The sequence below is a fragment of the Mustelus asterias genome, chromosome 11 (assembly GCF_964213995.1).
Source record: "Mustelus asterias chromosome 11, sMusAst1.hap1.1, whole genome shotgun sequence".
Taxonomy (NCBI): Eukaryota; Metazoa; Chordata; class Chondrichthyes; order Carcharhiniformes; family Triakidae; genus Mustelus; species Mustelus asterias.
In genome coordinates, this window is record NC_135811.1 from 63,295,583 (window position 1) to 63,314,839 (window position 19,257).

At 45.2% G+C, this 19,257-nt stretch overlaps 1 protein-coding gene across 1 annotated transcript in view; it reads right to left on the reverse strand.

The window, feature by feature from the left end:
- Positions 1-19,257, reverse strand: part of vps26a (VPS26, retromer complex component A) — a 52,847-nt gene that overhangs the window by 23,324 nt on the left and 10,266 nt on the right. The window contains exons 2-3 of the mRNA XM_078223661.1: positions 17,833-17,982; positions 8,639-8,714 (exon numbers count right to left, since the gene is read on the reverse strand). Of these exons, the coding sequence (XP_078079787.1) occupies positions 8,639-8,714; positions 17,833-17,982 (226 nt within the window). The remainder of the gene's footprint in view (positions 1-8,638; positions 8,715-17,832; positions 17,983-19,257) is intronic.

A 19,257-nucleotide genomic window follows, 5' to 3' on the forward strand; every position in this document is an offset into this window, starting at 1 on the left:
CCTCTGCACAGCAGCATGCTGCAATTTTTTACCATTTAAATAATAGTCCATTTTGCTGTTATTCCTACCAAAATGGATGACCTCACATTTACCAACATTGTACTTCATCTGCCAGGCCCTCGCCCACTCACACACTATCTATATCCCTTTGCAGACTTCCAGTGTCCTCTGCACACTTTGCTCTACCACTCATCTTAGTGTCATCTATGAACTTTGACACACTACACTTGGCCCCCAATCTATTGTAAACCATTGTGGTCCCAACACTGATCCCTGAGGCACACCACTAGTCACTGATTGCCAACCAGAAAAACACCCATTTATCCCCACTCTTTGCTTTCTGTTAGTTAACCAATCCTCTATCCATACTAATACATTACCCATATACCGTGCATCTTTATCTTATGCAGCAGCCTTTGGTGTGGCACCTTGTCAGATGTCTTCTGGAAATCCAGATAAACCACATCCACACTCACTGTCCACTGCGCTTGTAATGCCTTCAAAAAACTTCAGTAATTAGTTAAACATGACCTGCCTTTCATGAACCCATGCTGCGTCTTCTCAATGAGACGATTTATATCCAGATGTCTCGCTATTTCTTCCTTGATGATAGATTCGAGCATTTTCCCCGCTACAGAAGTTAAGCTAAGCGGCCTATAGTTACCCGCCTTTTGTCTACCTCCTTTTTTAAACCGTGGCATCACATGCTATTTCTCCCACCATCTCTTTTAGTACCCTGGGATGCATTCCATCAGGGCCAGGAGACTTGTCTACCTTTAGCCCCATTAACTTGCCCAACACTATCTCTTTAGTGATAATTATTGTTTCTAGGTCCTCACCTGCCATAGCCTTCCTGTCATCAATTTTGGCATGTCATTTGTGTCTTCCACTGTGAAGACCGACACAAGATACCTGTTCGATGCTTCGGCCATTTCCCCCTTCTTTAAAGGACCTATGTTTACCTTAGCTATTCTTTTTTGTTTTATATACTTGTAGAAATTTTTGCTATCTGTTTTTATATTCTGAGCTAGTTTACTCTCATAATCTTTCTGTTGTCCTTTAAAGATTTCCCAATCCTAGTTGCCCACTAAACTTTGCCACTTTGTATATTTTAAAATATATTTTAAATATTTCCCAATGTTGAGATATCAAGTTGTCATCACCATTTCCCACTGTATTCCAGGTAAGTGCCACATACTGCTGAGCGATCCCCTGACCCCAACCTACACTCAGCTTCTCCGGCCACTCCCTGGTTGGAAAACAAGTGGAAACGGTGACTCTCCACAATGACAAGTGAGTTCAGTCTCAGCAGGTAAAGGAGAAAAACACAGCCATCAACTCAACACAAGTCAGACAGATCACTCTGAAGTTTATTTCCTACCCATTCACATTTGTCCTCTGTCTCTGTTGTTCCTCCAATGGCTCTCCTACCTGGAAGCTTTTACTATTTTTCCCCATGTCCCTACATCTTGTCTCCCAATGTAATTTAAAAAGTAAACTTCTTGCTCATTCTGCAGCCCCCACCCGCTCTTCCCTATAGACCACCCCACCCCCACCCCCCCTCCCTCCCCCCACCCCCTCCCTCCCTCCCCCCACCCCCACTACCTCCACACCCCCTACCCCACCCGTCCTCCTCACTAAAACCCCTCCCCCACCCTCCCTCCCTAACCCCCCTTGATGTTGGGGTGGGGGGGGGAGCGAATTAGACTAATAATCACATAACCATTGATTTAGGAACAGCAACACGACACTAACTTCAGAATGAATGATCTTGGACTATGGGAACGTAAGCCAGCCAGGGCTGTTGGCATAGAAGATAGCTCTGCATCATGAACAAATATTTCTCATTTAAAACATGTATTTTAAATTTACAAGATGGATGTGCTTTTGTTACATTTTGTGAAACTTCAGTCAGAGTCAAAATACAAGGAGAGGGAAGGAACAATAGATTCACTGAAAGCAGTAGTCGGGAACAAGATGGCTACCAATGCTAGCCTGATGAGGAGGGTCACATAACTCCTGAGAGATAATGCAGGAGGCGAGCAGACAAAGAATTTCTCAAGGTTAGACAAGAGTCATATGGGTTCAATTCGGTGGGAATCATTCTCCCATTTCACTGTCCAGCGTCCCATATTGCTGGGTAACAGAAGGGAGGTAACGTCCATAATTTAACAAATGAAATCCCATGAGGTCAGGATATGTATTGTTATTGGTTGGAGTTAATGACAGGGTGATTATTGACTCATTCGTCTGAATGTTTACTGGATAATGCCCACCGGAAAGGTGGGCAATATGATTTTGGGAATGTATAATTACCTTCACAGGGGCATTGTTCTTCAGACTGATATCCAGTTGCCCACATTCTATACCTTGAGTGCAGGGCTTCCTCGTATCATTCTCCCATTTGATTGTTTGGTTAAATAAAGTCACGTCTTTAACATCAATATACTGCATTTTTGAGTCTTCGTATTAGCTTTAGTAACTATACATAGCCTCGAAAGGAAACCCTCGTCTACACTCGCCCCCACCCTCCCTATTCCCCCATCCCTCCCACCATCCTACCACCCTCCTCCCTTCCTATCCAGCCCCCCCCCACACACTCCCTATCCCCCATCCCCCCTCCCTATCAAGCCCTCCACCCTCCCTATCCAGCCCTTCCATCCCACACACTCCCTATCCCCATTCCTCCTTCCCCGCTACACTCTCCCTATCACCCCTCCCCGCCACCCTCCCTTATCTCCCTCCCCATTCTGACCTTATGTTGGAAGGAAGGTCATTGATGAAGATGGTTGGGCCTAGGACACTACCCTGAGGAACTCTTGCAGAGATATCCCACAACTGAGATGATAGACCTCTAACAACCTCGGACAGAGGGAAATTGTTCCCATTGGTGGAAGGGTCAAGAACCAGAGGTCACCAATTTATGGTAATTGGCAAAAGAACCAGAGGCAAAAGAGAAACTTAGAATCCCAACAGTGCAGAAGGATGCCATTCGGCCCATCGAGTCTGCACTGACTCTCTGACAGAGCATCTTACCCAGGCCCTCTCCCCTTCCCTATCCCCGTAACTACACACATTCACGATGGCTTATCCATCTAACCTACACATCTTGTGACAACAAGGCGTAATTTAGCATCCTCAATCCACCTAACCTGTACATCTTTGAATGAGAAAAAAAACATTTTTATGCAGCAAGTGATTACGATCAAATGCACAGCCTGAAAGTCAGATAGATTTAATCATGGCTTTCGAGAGAAAGTTGAGTAATTATTTGAGTATAAGGAATTTGCATGGTGATGGGTAAAGTGAGTGGGACTAGTTGTGTTTGGCATGCAGGTAGCTAGCACGGATACGATGGGCCAAAAGACTCCTACTGTGGTGTAACCATCCATGATTTAATCTACAACGCGAAATAATCTAATCATCAAGCCATTCGGCACGCTTGGTTTCATTGGTCAGAACATTGAATACAGGAGTTGGGATGTCTTGTGGAAGTTGTATAAGACATTGGTAAGTCCACATTTGGGATATTGTGTACAGTTCTGGTCACCCTATTATAGAAAGGATATTATTAAACTAGAAAGAGTGCAGAAAAGATTTACTCAGATGCTACCGGGACTTGGTGGTTTGAGTTATGAGAGGCTGGATAGACTGGGATTTTTTTACCTGGAGCGTAGGAGACTTGGGGGTGATCTTATAGAGGTCTATAAAATAACAAGGGGCACAGATAAGGTAGCTAGTCAACATCTTTTCCCAACGTTAGGGCAGTCTAAAATTAGAGGGCATAGGTTTAAGGTGTGAGGGGAGAAATACAAAAGGGCCCAGAGGGACAAATCGTTCACTCGGAGGATGGTGAGTGTCTGGAATGAGCTGCCAGAGGCAGCAGTAGAGGCGGGTACAATTTGGTCTTTTAAAAAGCATTTAGACAGTTACATGGATAAGATGGGTATAGAGGGATATGGGCCAGAAGCACGCAATTGGGACTAGCTTAATAGTAAAAACTGAGCGGCATAGACAAGTTGGGCCTGGTTTCATGCTGTAAACCTCTATGATGAAAAAAAAAGGACTCGGAGTGAGAGCAGGTAAGCTTTTTCTTTTTTCATTCTCTATTTCGTTTCTTAGTAAGGGAAGTTAGCAGGGATGTCAGTGCGGGCAGTGCAATGTTCCTCCTGTGGGATGTTTGAGGTGAGGGACACCAGTAGTGTCCCAGCTGAGTACACCTGCAGGTCCTTGAAGACCATGTTAGGGATCTGGAGCTGAACACACCTAACAAACTCCTCCCCATCCAATCCCCTTACCCTAGGGATATTCCAATCTATGTTTGGGAAATTAAAGTTTCCCATCACAACAACTCTGCTCTTACTGCAACTCTCCAGGATCTGTTTCCCTATCTGCTCCTCCACCTCCCTGTCACTATTGGGCGGCCTATAGAAAACTCCCAGCAAAGTGATCGACCCCTTCCCACTCCAAACTTCCACCCACAGAGACTCTGTAGACAATCCCTCCACAGCATACACCTTCTCTACAGCTGTGACACTATTCCTGATCAGCAGTGCCACTCCACGCCCTCTCTTGCCTCCCTCCCTGTCCTTCCTGGATGGTATGTTGCCTCCCGGGTGCCAGGGTCCGTGATGTCTCGGACCGTGTTTTCAGGATCCTTAAGGGGGAGGAGGAACAGTCACAAGTCGTGGTACACATCGGTACCAACGACATAGGTAAGAGAAGGGATGGGGATTTAAAACAGGAATTTAGGGAGCTAGGGTGTAGGTTAAGAGCCAAGACAAACCATGTTGTCATCTCTGGTTTGTTGCCGGTGCCACGTGCTAGCGAGTTGAAGAACAGGGAGAGAGTGCAGATAAACACGTGGCTGCAGGGATGGTGTAGGAGGGAGGGTTTCAGCTACATGGATAATTGGAGCACATTCTGGGGAAGGTGGGACCTGTACAAATAGGACGGTTTGCACCTGAACCAGAGGGGCACCAATATCCTGGGAGGGAAATTTGCTGCGGCTCTTCGGAGGGGTTTAAACTAATTTGTCAGGGGGGTGGAAAAACGAGCTGTAGTCCAGAAGCCAGTGTTGAGTGTAGTGAGGTACTGAGGAGGGTATCAAGGTCGCAGGAGTGTACCAGCAGACAGGCAGGTGGGTTGAAGTGTGTCTACTTCAATGCAAGGAGCATCCGGAATAAGGTAGGTGAACTTGGAGCGTGGATTGGTACTTGGGACTACGATGTTGTGGCCATTGCGGAGACATGGGTAGAACAGGGACAGGAATGGTTGTTGGAAGTTCCAGGGTATAGATGTTTCAGTAAGAATAGGGAAGCTGGTAAAAGAGGTGGAGGAGTAGCATTGTTAATCAAGGATAGTTTAACAGCTGCGGAAAGGCACTTCGAGGGGGACCTGCATACTGAGGTAATATGGGCTGAAGTTAGACATAGGAAAGGAGCGGTCACATTGTTGGGGGTTTTCTATAGGCCCCCAAATAGTAATAGAGATGTGGAGGAAGAAATTGCAAAGGAGATTATGGATAGGTGTGGGGGTCACAGGGTAGTTGTCATGGGTGACTTTAACTTTCCAAACATTGATTGGAACCTTTATCGGTCGAATAGTTCGGATGGGGCAGTTTTTGTACAGTGTGTGCAGTAGGGTTTCCTGACACAATATGTGGATAGGCCGACAAGAAGTGGGGCCACATTGGATTTGGTAATGGGTAATGAACCGGGCCAAGTGTTAGATTTGGTTGTGGGAGAGCACTTTGGAGATAGTGACCATAATTCGGTGTCTTTCATTATTGCAATGGAGAGGGATAGGGCCGTACGGCAGGGCAAGGTTTATAATTGGGGGAGGGGTAATTATGATGCGATTAGGCAAGAATTAGGGAGCATAAGATGGGAACAGAAACAGTCAGGGAAAAGCACAAATGAAAAGTGGAGCTTGTTCAAGGAACAAATACGGAGTGTCCTTGATAGGTATGTCCCTGTCAGGCAGGGAGGAAATGGCCGAGTGAGGGAACCATGGTTCACAAAAGAGGTTGAATGTCTCGTCAAGAGGAAAAAGGAAGCATATGTAAGGATGAGAAAACGAGGTTCAGTTGGGTCGCTTGAGGGTTGCAAGGTAGCAAGGAATGAGCTAAAAAAAGGGCTTAGGAGAGCTAGGAGGGGGCATGAGAAGTCCTTGGCGGGTCGGATCAAGGAAAACCCCAAGGTTTTGAGAAATAAAAGAATGACCAGGGTGAGGTTAGGTCCGGTCAAGGATAGTAGTGGGAACTTGTGCATGGAGTCAAAAGAGATAGGAGAGGCGATGAATGAATACTTTTCTTCAGTGTTCACCAAGGAGAGGGACCATGTTTTTGAGGATGAGAGTGGGATACAGACTGATAGGCTGGAGGAGGCAGATGTTCTGAGGGAAGGTGTATTAGCAATTTTGAAAAACCTGAGGGTCGATAAATCCCCTGGGCCAGATGGGATATATCCTAGGATTCTTTGGGAGGCAAGGGATGTGATTGCAGAGCCTTTGGCTTTGATCTTTGGGTCCTCACTGTCCACTGGGATAGTGCCAGGGGACTGGAGAGTGGCAAATGTTGTTCCTCTGTTCAAGAAAGGAAATAGGAATGACCCTGGTAATTATAGGCCGGTTAGTCTTACTTCGGTGGTCGGTAAGTTAATGGAAAAGGTCCAGAGGGATAGAATTTATGACCATTTGGAAAGATGCAGCTTAATCCAGGATAGTCAGCACGGATTTGTGAAGGGTAAGTCTTGCCTCACAAATTTGATTGAATTCTTTGAGGAGGTAACTAAGTGTGTCGATGAAGGTAGAGCAGTTGATGTCGTATACATGGATTTTAGTAAGGCGTTTGATAAGGTTCCCCATGGTCGGCTCATGAAGAAAGTAAGGAGGTGTGGGATAGAGGGAAATTTGGCCGATTGGATAAGTAACTGGCTATCTCATAGAAGACAGAGGGTGGTGGTGGATGGAAAAGTTTCAGACTGTAGACCAGTTACCAGCGGTGTACCACAGAGATCAGTGCTGGGTCCTCTGTTATTTGTGATTTTTATCATTGGCTTGGAGGAGGGGGCTGAAGGGTGGATCAGTAAATTTGCGGATGACACCAAGATTGGTGGAGTAGTGGATGAGGTGGAGGGCTGTTGTAGGCTGCAAAGAGACATTGATAGGATGCAGAGCTGGGCCGAAAAATGGCAGATGGAGTTTAACCCCGATAAGTGCGAGGTGATTCATTTTGGTAGGACAAATTTGAATGCGGATTACAGGGTCAAAGGTAGGGTTCTGAGGAATGTGGAGGAACAGAGAGATCTTGGGGTTCATATCCACAGATCTCTGCAGGTTGCCACTCAAGTGGATAGAGCCGTGAAGAAGGCCTATAGTGTGTTAGCGTTTTTTAACAGAGGGTTTGAGTTTAAGAGCCTGTAGTTATGCTGCAACTGTATAGGACCTTGGTGAGACCACATTTGGAATATTGTGTGCAGTTCTGGTCACCTCACTATAAGAAGGATATGGAAGCATTGGAGAGAGTGCAGAGGAGATTTACCAGGATGCTGCCTGGTTTGGAGGGTAGATCTTATGAGGAAAGGTTGAGGGAGCAAGGCTTTTCTCTTTAGAGTGGAGGAGGATGAGAGGCGACTTAATAGAGGTTTATAAGATGATATGGGGGATAGATAGAGTGGACGTTCAGAGACTATTTCCTTGGGTGAATGTAGCTGTTACTTGGGGGCATAACTATAAGGTTCATGGTGGGAGATATAGGAGAGATGTACGAGGTAGGTTCTTTACTCAGAGTGGTTGGGGTGTGGAATGGACTGCCTGCTGTGATAGAGGAGTCAGACACTTTAGGAAATTTCAAGCGGTTATTGGATAGGCACATGGAGCACACCAGAATGATAGGGAGTGGGATAGCTTGATCTTGGTTTGGGACAAAGCTCAGCACAACATCGAGGGCCGAAGGGCCTGTTCTGTGCTGTACTGTTCTATGACTATCTCCATGACATTCAACACCATCCAGGACAAAGCTGATTAGCACTCTAGCCACCACATCCACTTCCTCCACCACTAACGCACAGTAGCAGCAGTGTGCATCATCCACAAGATGCACTGCAGCAACTCACCAAGGCCCCTTCAACAGCACCGCCAAACCTCTACCATCTAGAAGGACCAGATACCTGGGAACATCATCACCTGGAAGTTCCCCTCCAAGTCACTCACCATTCTGACTTGGAAACATATCACCGTTCATTCATTGTCGCTGGGACAAAATCCTGGAACTCCCTAACAGCACTGCGGGTAAACCTACATGACATGGACTGCAGCAATTCAAGGCAGCAGCTCATCACTACCTTCAAAAAGGCAACTGGGGATGGGCAGTAAATGCTGGTGTGATGCCTTATTCACAGGTTAATTCTGGGTCAACAGGAGAGTGACACATTCTTGTTGGGTCTACGCTCAAACTGGAAAGAGAGACTCGTTCTTCACTGCAGGTGAAACTACCTGGCAATGCGGTGCTTATTAAAGAGACTGTGGACACAGCTATATCACTGTCAGCCACACTGACGTCTCTGTAGTTATCATTCTCCACTCAAGCCCAAATGCAGAAAATACAAGTTTAGATAGGGACAGGTCAACAACTTACCAATCTGTCCAACAAACTCAATGCGAATTCCTTTGTGCTCCAAACGCTTGCCCAGTTGTTTAAAGGTAAGATTCACCTGGCAAAAAATTTTAAAAAGGCAAAAATATTTTTTAAAATTCGTCACCACTCCATTTTTGTAAATTTGCTTTACTTTACTCCCCTCATCATTGAGCAGCTGCACAGAGGGAGGAAGGTCAGGCACAAGGTGTGACCCATTTCAGTACCAACTCAACTAATAGGTAGAAAGGAGCAGGAGATCCAGCACGCCAGGCTGATCTTAGGGATGTAAGAAAGAAATGAATAAGCATGACCTCAAAGTTAATCATCTCCATGAATACTCCCAATGAGCACAGGAATACGAGGATACACCATACAAGTGCATGGCCGGCAAGATGGTGCAGGAGAGAATGTTTTCGATTGCTGGGGCATTAGCACTAGTTCTATGGGTGTACAAATTGGATGGGCTGCACCTCAACAGTGCCAGAAGCAACATTCTGGCAGGGCAATTTACTGGTGCCACGAGGGAGGGTTTAAAGCAGTTTGGCTGGTGGAATGGAAACCTGATGTTGATTCAAGTGAGAGAAGCAAATGGAAGGTAGAAAATTAGTTAGCACAGAAGATAGAAAAAACAAAGGCTAGAAAATATACAAAAGAGTTGTTAGTGATTAGTGGACCTTCCCCAGTTGACCTCATTGTTTTTACATCGTGGGTGGTTCAGGTTATCCTGACAGACTATAAAAAGGGGAAATGGACACTGCGCAATGCTCCAGCTTGGGATGAGTCCAAGGTTACTGCGAGGTGTAATCATGTGATAAAGCTGTTTGAAAGTTCGACTTCCTGAAGTTTAGTTCATGGACAAGTTAACAAATTCACACAGGGTGATCAATGATAACGAGACAATCTCAAGCTGGAGTGAGGTAAAGAACAGACAACAGGATAGAGAGAGTTAAAAAAGACAAACATGGCAAGTTCTGCACCAACAGTCTTTCCAAAGAGGCATTAGAGAGAGTCCGTCCACTCAGGCGGATCCTATGGTACTATTTCAAAGAGCAGGGGAACTATCCCCAGAGTCCTGGCCAATGTTTATAACATTTATCCCCCCACCAAAACCCATAAAAACAGATGTGATCGTTACTATATTGTTTCTCGTGGGCTCAGTAACTGGCTCTCATATCTCCTACATTACAGCAGTGGCTACACGTCAAATGTCATTCACTGGAAACTGCTTAGTTTTTTGAAGGGGTAACCAAGAAGGTAGATGAGGGCAGTGCAGTTGATGTTGTCTACATGGACTTTAGCAAGGCCTTTGACAAGGTACCACATGGTAGATTGTTGCACAAGGTTAAATCTCGCGGGATCCAGGGTGAGGTATCTAAATGGATACAAAATTGGCTTCGTGACAGAAACCAGAGGGTGGTTGTTGAGAGTTGTTTTTCAAACTGGAGGCCTGTGACCAGCGGTGTGCCTCAGGGATCAGTGCTGGGTCCACTGTTATTTGTCATTTATATTAATGATTTGGATGAGAATATAGGAGGCATGGTTAGTAAGTTTGCAGATGACACCAAGATTGGTGGCATAGTGGACAGTGAAGAAAGTTATCTGCAATTGTAACGGGATCTTGATCAATTGGGCCAGTGGGTTGACGAATGGCAGATGGAGTTTAATTTAGACAAATGCGAGGTGATGCATTTTGGTAGATTGAACCAGGGCAGGACTTACTCAGTTAATGGTAGGGTGTTGGGGAGAGTTATGGAACAAAGAGATCTAGGGGTACATGTTCATAGCTCCTTGAAAGTGGAGTCGCAGGTGGACAGAGTGGTGAAGAAGGCATTCGGCATGCTTGGTTTCATTGGTCAGAACATTGAATACAGGAGTTGGGACGTCTTGTTGAAGTTGTACAAGACATTGGTAAGGCCACACTTGGAATACTGTGTGCAATTCTGGTCACCCTATTATAGAAAGGATATTATTAAACTAGAAAGAGTGCAGAAAAGATTTACTAGCATGCTACCAGGACTTGATAGATTGAGTTATAAGGAGAGGCTGAATAGACTGGGACTTTTTTCTCTGGAGCGTAGGAGGCTGAGGGGTGACCTTATAGAGATCCATAAAATAATGAGGGGCATAGACAAGGTAGATAGTCAATATCTTTTCCCAAAGGTAGGAGAGTCTAAAACTAGAGGGCATAGGTTTAAGGTGAGAGGGGAGAGATACAAAAGTGTCCAGAGGGGCAGTATTTTCACACAAAGGGTGGTGAGTGTCTGGAACAAGCTGTCAGAGGTAATAGTAGAGGCGGGTACAAATTTGTCTTTTAAAAAGCATTTAGATAGTTACATGGATAAGATGGGTATAGAGGGATATGGGCCAAATGTGGGCAATTGGGATTAGCTATGGGGTTTTGAACAAAAAAGGGCGGCATGGACAAGTTGGGCCAAAGGGCCTGTTTCCATGCTGTAAACCTCTACGACTCTACGGCCTGCTGAGGCTGTCGGTGCTACATAAATACAAGTTCTTTCTTTTAAAATTACAGGAAAACAGACATGTAGGGTTGCAGGTGGTTATAGAAAAAGGCACAACAGGACTGTAAATCAGAAACTCTGATTATCCATTGAACTTGGAACAAAATTACATGCCTATAATAAAACATCCTTTAATTCATAAAGTAAAAAATGTATGGAATGAGATGAGGAGTGTTTTAAATTTGTTCTCCGAACCTGAGCACCACTGGAAAGACTGTGTTCCTTGCTGAAGAACACAAGAAATAGGAGCTGGAGTAGACCACTTGGCCCATTCCTTGCTCATGGCTGAACTTGGGCTTGAACTTTCATCTGCTCCCCACATCCCCATAAGTCCGTCCAAGCCCAGCTTTAAATATATTCCACAACTTATTAGTCACAAGTAGGCTTAACACCGCAATGTTAGCACTCCTATTTATTGATTACAGCTCAGCCTTCAACACCATTATTCCTACGAAACTCATCTCCAAACTCTGTGGCTTGGGCCTCGGCTCCTTCCTCTGCAACTGGATCCTGAACTTCCTAACCCAAGAGACCACAACCAGTAAGGATAGGCAACAACACTTCCTCCACAGTCATCCTCAACACCAGTGCCCCACAAGACTGTGTTCTCAGCCCCCTACTATACTCCTTATACACCTGTGATTGTGTGGCCAAATTCCCCATCAACTCAATTTTCAAGTTTGCTAACGACACCACCGTAGTGGGTCAGATCTCAAACAATGACGAGACAGAGTACAGGAATGAGATAGAGAATCTGGTGAACTGGTGTGGCAACAATAATCTCTCCCTCAATGTCAACAAAACGAAGGAGATTGTCATCGACTTCAGGAAGTATAGTGGAGAACATGCCCCAGTCTACATCGCCAGGAACAAAGTAGAAATGGTCGAGAGCTCCAAGTTTTTAGGTGTCCAGATCATCAACAACCTGTCCTGGTCCCCCCATGCCGACACTATAGTTAAGAAAGCCCACCAATGCCTCTACTTTCTCAGAAGATTAAGGATGTACCCCAGGTTACTGTGGGAGACGAGGGAAGAGATTGCAGAGCCTCTGGCGATGATCTTTGCGTCGTCGATGGAGACGGGAGAGGTTCCGGAGGATTGTGGATGTGGTTCCTATATTCAAGAAAGGGAATAGGGATAGACCGGTGAGTCTAACCTCAGTGGTTGGCAAATTGATGGAGAAGATCCTGAGGGACAGGATTTATGAACATTTAGAGAAGTTTAGTATGCTCAAAAGTAGTCAGCACAGCTTTGTCAAAGGCAAATCGTGCCTTACAAGCCTGGTGGAGTTCTTTGAAAATGTGACTAAACACATTGACGAAGGAAAAGCGGTAGATGTGGTTTACATAAGGTCCCCCATGCAAGACTTCTCGAGAAAGTGAGAGGGCATGGGATCCAAGGGGCTGTTGCCTTGTGGATCCAGAACTGGCTTGCCTGCAGAAGGCAGAGAGTGGTTGTAGATGGGTCTTTTTCTGAATGGAAGTTGGTCACCAGTGGAGTGCCTCTGGGATCTGTTCTGGGACCCTTGCTGTTTGTCATCTTCATAAATGACCTGGATGAGGAAGTGGAGGGATGGGTTGGCAAGTTTGCCGACGACATGGAGGTTGGTGGTGTTGTGGAAAGTTTGGAGGGATGTCAGAAGCTGCAGAGTGACATAGATAGGATGCAAGACTCGGCGGAGAAGTGGCAGATGGACTTCAACCCGGATAAATGCGTAGTGGTCCATTTTGGCAGGTCAAATGGGAAGGAGGAGTATAATATCAGGGGTAAGACTCTTAGCAGTGTAGAGGATCAGAAGGACCTTGGGGTCCGGGTCCATAGGACTCTTAAATCAGCCTCGCAGGTGGAGGAGGTGGTTAAGAAGGCATATGGTGTGCTGGCCTTCATCAATCGAGGGATTGAGTTTAGGAGTCGGGGGATAATGATGCAGCTTTGCAAGACCCTTGTCAGACCCCACCTGGAGTACTGTGCCCAGTTCTGGTCGCCTCATTACAGAAAGGATGTGGAAGCCATAGAAAGGGTGCAGAGGAGATTTACAAGGATGTTGCCTGGATTGGGTGGCATGCCTTATGAGGATAGGTTGTGAGGGAGCTCGGTCTTTTCTCCTTGGAGAGACGAAGGATGAGAGGTGACCTGATAGAGGTGTACAAGATGTTGAGAGGTATAGATCGGGTGGATTCTCAGAGGCTTTTTCCCAGGGCTGAAATGGTTGCTACGAGGGGACACAGGTTTAAGGTGCTGGGGAGTAGGTACAGAGGAGATGTCAGGGGTAAGTTTTTCACTCAGAGGGTGGTGGGTGAGTGGAATCGGCTGCCGTCAGTGGTGGTGGAGGCAAACTCGATAGGGTCTTTTAAGAGACTTCTGGATGAGTACATGGGACTTAATAGGATTGAGGGTCATAGGTAAGTCTATTTATAAGCCTAGGTAGGTAGGGACATGACCGGCGCAACTTGTGGGCCGAAGGACCTGTTTGTGCTGTAGTTTTTCTATGTTCTATTAAGGAAATTTGGCATGTCAGCTACGACTCTCATCAACTTTTACAGCTGCACCATAGAAAGCATTCTCTCTGGTTGTATCACAGCTTGGTATGGCTGCTACTCTGCTCAAGACTGCAAAAAAAACCCAAAATGTCGTGAATGTAGCCCAATCCATCATACACACCAGCCTCCCATCCATTGACTCTGTCTACACTTCCTGCTGCCTCGGCAAAGCAGCCAGCATAATTAAGGACCCCACGCACCCCGGACATTCTCTCTTCCACCTTCTTCCGTCAGGAAAAAGATACAAAAGTCTGAAGTCACGTACCAACTGATTCGAGAACGGCTTCTTCCCTGCTGCCATCAGACTTTTGAATGGACCTACTTCACATTAAGTTGAACTTTCTCTATACCCTAGCTATGACTGTAACATTACATTCTGCACTCTCTCCTTTCCTTCTCTATGAATGGTATGCTTTGTCTGTATGGTGCGCAAGAAACAATACTTTTTACTGTATACTAATACATGTGACAATAATAAATCAAATCAACAAAGTTACTGTGAAAATCCCCTAGTTGCCACACTGCAACGCCTGTTCAGGTACACTGAGGGAGAATTTATCATGGCCAATGCACCTAACCAGCATGTCTTTTGGACTGTGGGAGGAAACCAGAGCACCCGGAGGAAACCCACGCAGACACGGGGAGAACGTGCAAACTCCGCCAGACAGTGACCCAAGCTGGGAATCAAACCCGGGACCCTAGCGCTGCAAGGCAGCAGTGTGCCTCCATGCTTCCCCAGTGCACCTATAATTCTGGGGTAGATAATTCCAAAGATAAGCAACTCATTTGAAGTAATTTTTCATCATCTCAGTCCTAAATGATTGGTATCTTATCCTGAGATTGCGCCTCCATGTTTTAGATTCCCTGACCAGCAGAAACAATCTGTGTGTCCACTCTCTCAAACGCCTTCAGAATCTTGTATACTTCAGTGGGATCACCTCTCATTCTACTAAATTCCAGAGACTACAGGCCCAATTTACTCAGCCTCACATCAAAGGACAACCTCCTCATGCCAGAGTCCAATTTAGTGAACCTTTGCTGCACTGCCTCCAATGCAAGTATATTCTTTCTCAAAAGTGGAGACTTAAACAGTATTCCACAGCACTCCACATGCAATTTCACCAAAGCCCTGCACAATTGAATATCACATGTACAGTGTGGGTTTGGAGCAGTAATACTGCTCCTTAAAGATTTACTGGGAAGGTGGATAATTTATTGTTTAAGGCACCAGAACCATCGAAAGAGAACCACATGCTTGGGTAAAACAGTGTTGGCCAAGCATCCAATGTTCAGCATGGCACAGTGGCAGAGTGGCTAGCGCTGCTGCCTCACAGGGCCAGGGACCCAGGTTCGATTCCTGGCTTGGGTTACTGTCTGTGTGGAGTTTGCACGTTTTCCCTGTGTTTCCTCCAGGTGTTCTGGTTTCCTCCCACATTCTGAAAAGCGTGCTGGTTAGGTGCATTGACCCGAACAGGCGCTGGACTGGCGACCAGGAAAATTTCACAGTAATTTCATTGCAGTGTTAATGTAAGCCTTACTTGTGACTAATGAATAAACTTTAACTTTAGTCTAGTAGTCTGACATTAAAGTCACTGTTTTTTGTTCTGAATACACAACCTTTACATGGGGTGGCACGGTGACAGTGATTAGCACTGCTGCCTCACAGCGCCAGGGACCCTGGTTCAATTCCGGCCTCAAGTCACTGTGTGGAGTTTGCACATTCTCCCAGTGTCTGCGTGGGTTTCCTCTGGGTGCTCCGGTTTTCTCCCACACTCCAAAGATGCGTGGGTTAGGTTTTGGCCATGCTAAATTGTGTCAGGGGATTAGCAGGGTAAATACATGGGGTTACAGGGGTAGGGCCTGGGTGAGATTGTGGTCGGTACAGACTCGATGGGCTGAATAGCCTCCTTCTGCACTGTAGGGATTCTATTCTATGATTGGTAGCACAGAACCTGCAAATTACTGAAGAGAGACATGTTGCCAAGCTTTTCATCCTGAAGGATGATGGCTACCCAGATTATTTTGTGCTGAATATCACACAAACTCAAAGATGGGCATAAAGCCCTTACCTTTGGCTCTGAAAAGTCCCCAATTTACCTCTGATTATCCTGGAAGGGCAAGGTATCTCAAGAATCTGAGCAACAGGTGAAGCTAGCTGTTTGACACTGCTACTATACAGTAGCAACACGTGGTATTCACCACTAACAGGATGCTGCCTTCAGGCCAAAAAGAGACACTGCCCACCACACAAATGAGAAATGTGGGATGTGAATTTCAGAGCCAGTGTGATGTGAGTTATCAGTTTCTAAGTTTTATAAGTTTATTTGCAATTCAAAAGTGGGCTTACATTAACACTGCAATGAAATGACTGTGAAAATCCCTTCGTTGCCACACTCCAGCGCCTGTTCGGGTACACTGAGGAGAATTTAGCATAGCCAATCCACCTAACCAGCATGTCTTTTGGACTGTGGGAGGAAACCGAAGCACCCGGAGGAAACCCACGCAGGCACGGGAAGAAGGTGCTTCCACATAGACAGTGACCCAAGCCAGAAATCAAACCCGGACCCCTGGCGGTGAGGCTGCAGTGCTAATCACTGTGCCACCATGCTCCCGTACAATGCAAAGACTGGCAAGTTTGTATCAAACGGCAAGTCCCAGCTACTGTTAGGGCAATGTACAGATCGTACCTATGATGTGGAGATGCCAGCGTTGGACTGGGGTAAACACAGTAAGAAGCCTCACAACACCAGGTTAAAGTCCAACAGGCTTATTTGGTAGCAAAAGCCACTAGCTTTCGGAGCGCTGCTCCTTCGTCAGGTAAGTGGGAGTTCTGTTCACAAACAGGGCATATAAAGACACAAACTCAATTTACAAAATAATGGTTGGAATGCGAGTCTTTACAGGTAATCTCGTACCTAACCAGCCCATGCTTGCAAAATTTAAAACAGTGCCCAACATTGAATGTGGTTCTGCGATTGGGCAACATTTGCTAGATAATCCTCAGTGTGCTAAGAATTACACTGACAGCCAATTTAAGATTGTCAGTCGGGTACACAGTGTGATGCATTTGCATATACTGAAAGCTACATATACTAATGCACAAGGACTTGCTCTTTGCAGACAGAAAAAAACACATACACACTTTGCGCCTCATTCAGCTAAACAAATTGACAGCCACTCACTAATTCATTCCCCAGGGTAATGCCGTGACCAATCAGGGTCAAGCTGGATTAAATTTCAAACAATGCTTGCAATAGTGCACTATCACCTGGGTGCATTTTGCATGGCAACTTATCAACCAATCAGCATTCTATTCTCATACAATACAAATGGTTGCTTTCTCCTTATATTGGCATTCTTGCCAAGTGTCCTGATGAGTGCAAAGCAAAAGGTTTTGACGTGTCTCTTTTTTCAGCAATACCATTTATTTTCTTTGATCAACTGGTAACATTGCTAAATTCAACAAGCCCAAAGATAATTAATGTATCACAATTTCCTTTAGGTAGAAACCACCTGTCTGATTTCAATCTCATTTTTTTGTCTATTCTCAATTCAGTGTCTGTTTGATTTCAATCTCATTTTTTTGTCTATTCTCAATCCATTGTAAATATCACTTCTTTGGTGTGGAAAGGAAGCAAAATATTCATTTGGGAATTTCACCAAATCCCTATCATCACTTGCAAACTGACCCATTTTAAAAGCAACCCAGCATCATCAATTCCTTTAGAGAGAATCATCGACTGGTCTGATTCACTGATTGCCTTGGAGGACTGACCAGTATCACGATCTCTCATTGGCGAGAATGGACAGTTTCATCTGCCTACCCACATAAACAATCTCAATCCCTTTCTACATTATTTGTTCTTACTGCACTTCACAATCATCTATAAATTGCTTCCCAACGATACTGAGAGAACATCATAGCTGCCCAGAACGTGGAGGCTCAGGGTCAAGTCCCACCACCATCTCCGAGTATCTAAGAATGGGTGGAATGCAATGTCACCCACATACTGGGGAAAAATAGTCAGCACTTCCAATAATTCTCAGTGTCTGAATACCTTAAGTCCTCCCTTTTCAAAAGAGTGTTGGTGGAAGAAACAACCAGAACAAATACACATCAGTAAAAAATGCTTACCTTCCCTGTTACAGATTCACCATCATAAAACAGATAATGTTTCTCTATTTTGCCATCTTCACTTTTAATCTCTGCTGTTTTCCTGGTGTCTGCGTCATTGAGGACGATATTGATGTCACACACTGGAGTAAATAAACCACCTAAGAAACTCTGGAGAAGACAGGAGAGACAAAGCTATCACCACAATCTATGAATCTATCGTCAATAGTTACACAAAGAATGCACATGCTGCCATTAATTCAAATGCATGCATTTATGTTTTATTCATTTGTAGAATGCACAAGATCAGCGGTATAATGATAATCCCAAACTGACCAAGAGAAGGTGGCTGAGCTGCCTTCTGGAACTGTTGCAGCCTATGTGGATTACATTTTTTTCCTGGCGATTTGATACAAATGAGTGACTTACTAGGCTTAGAGGGCAGTTAGAGTCAACTGCACTGCCTGGGTCTGGAGTCAATGTAGTTCAGACTGGTGAAGATGGAAGACTTTTTCCCTGAAGGGCATCAGTGAACCATGTGTGTTTACAGCACATGTTCACAAATGTTCCTGCTAAGAGGAGTTCAGCAGCCTGAACGTTAGCTTTCAGAAATAACACTTGTGCGTAGCTACACAAAAATAGTTAAAGGGACTATGCACAACTACGTTGACTTTTATTACTGTAACTAGATATACTTATTTAAAATGAACTTAACTGCCATGGTCTAATTTCGACTTGGGTATTCCTGTTGTCTTTGATGTTTGAATAAATAAGACCATAAAACATAGGAGCAGAATTAGGCCACTTGGTCCATCGAGTCTGCTCCGCCATTCAATCAAGGCTGATATTTTTCTAATCCCTGTTCTCCTGCCATTTCCCCATAACCCCTGATCCCCTTATTAATCAAGAACCTATCTATCTCTGTCTTAAAGACACTCAATGACCTGGCCTCCACAGCCTTCTGCGGCAAAGATTTCCACAGATTCACCACTCTCTGGCTGAAGAAATTCCTCTTCATCTCTGTTTTAAAGGATCTTCCCTTTCGCCTGAGGTTGTGTCCTCTGGTTTTAGTTTTTCCTACTAGTGGAAACATCCTCTTCACGTCCACTCTATCCAGGCCTCGCAAGTTTCAATAAGATCCCCCCTCATCCTTCTAAACTCCAACGAGTACAGACCCAGAGTCCTCAACCGTTCCTCATACAACAAGCTCTTCATTCCAGGGATCATTCTTGTGAACCTCCTCTGAACCCTTTCCAAGGCCAGCACATCCTTCCTTAGCTACAGGACCCAAAACTGCTCACAATACTCCAAATGGGGTCTGACCAGGGCCTTATACTGCCTCAGAAGTACATTCCTGCTCTTGCATTCTAGCCCTCTTGACATGAATGCTAACATTGCATTTGCCTTCCTAACTGCCAACTGAACCTGCATGTTAACCTTAAGAGA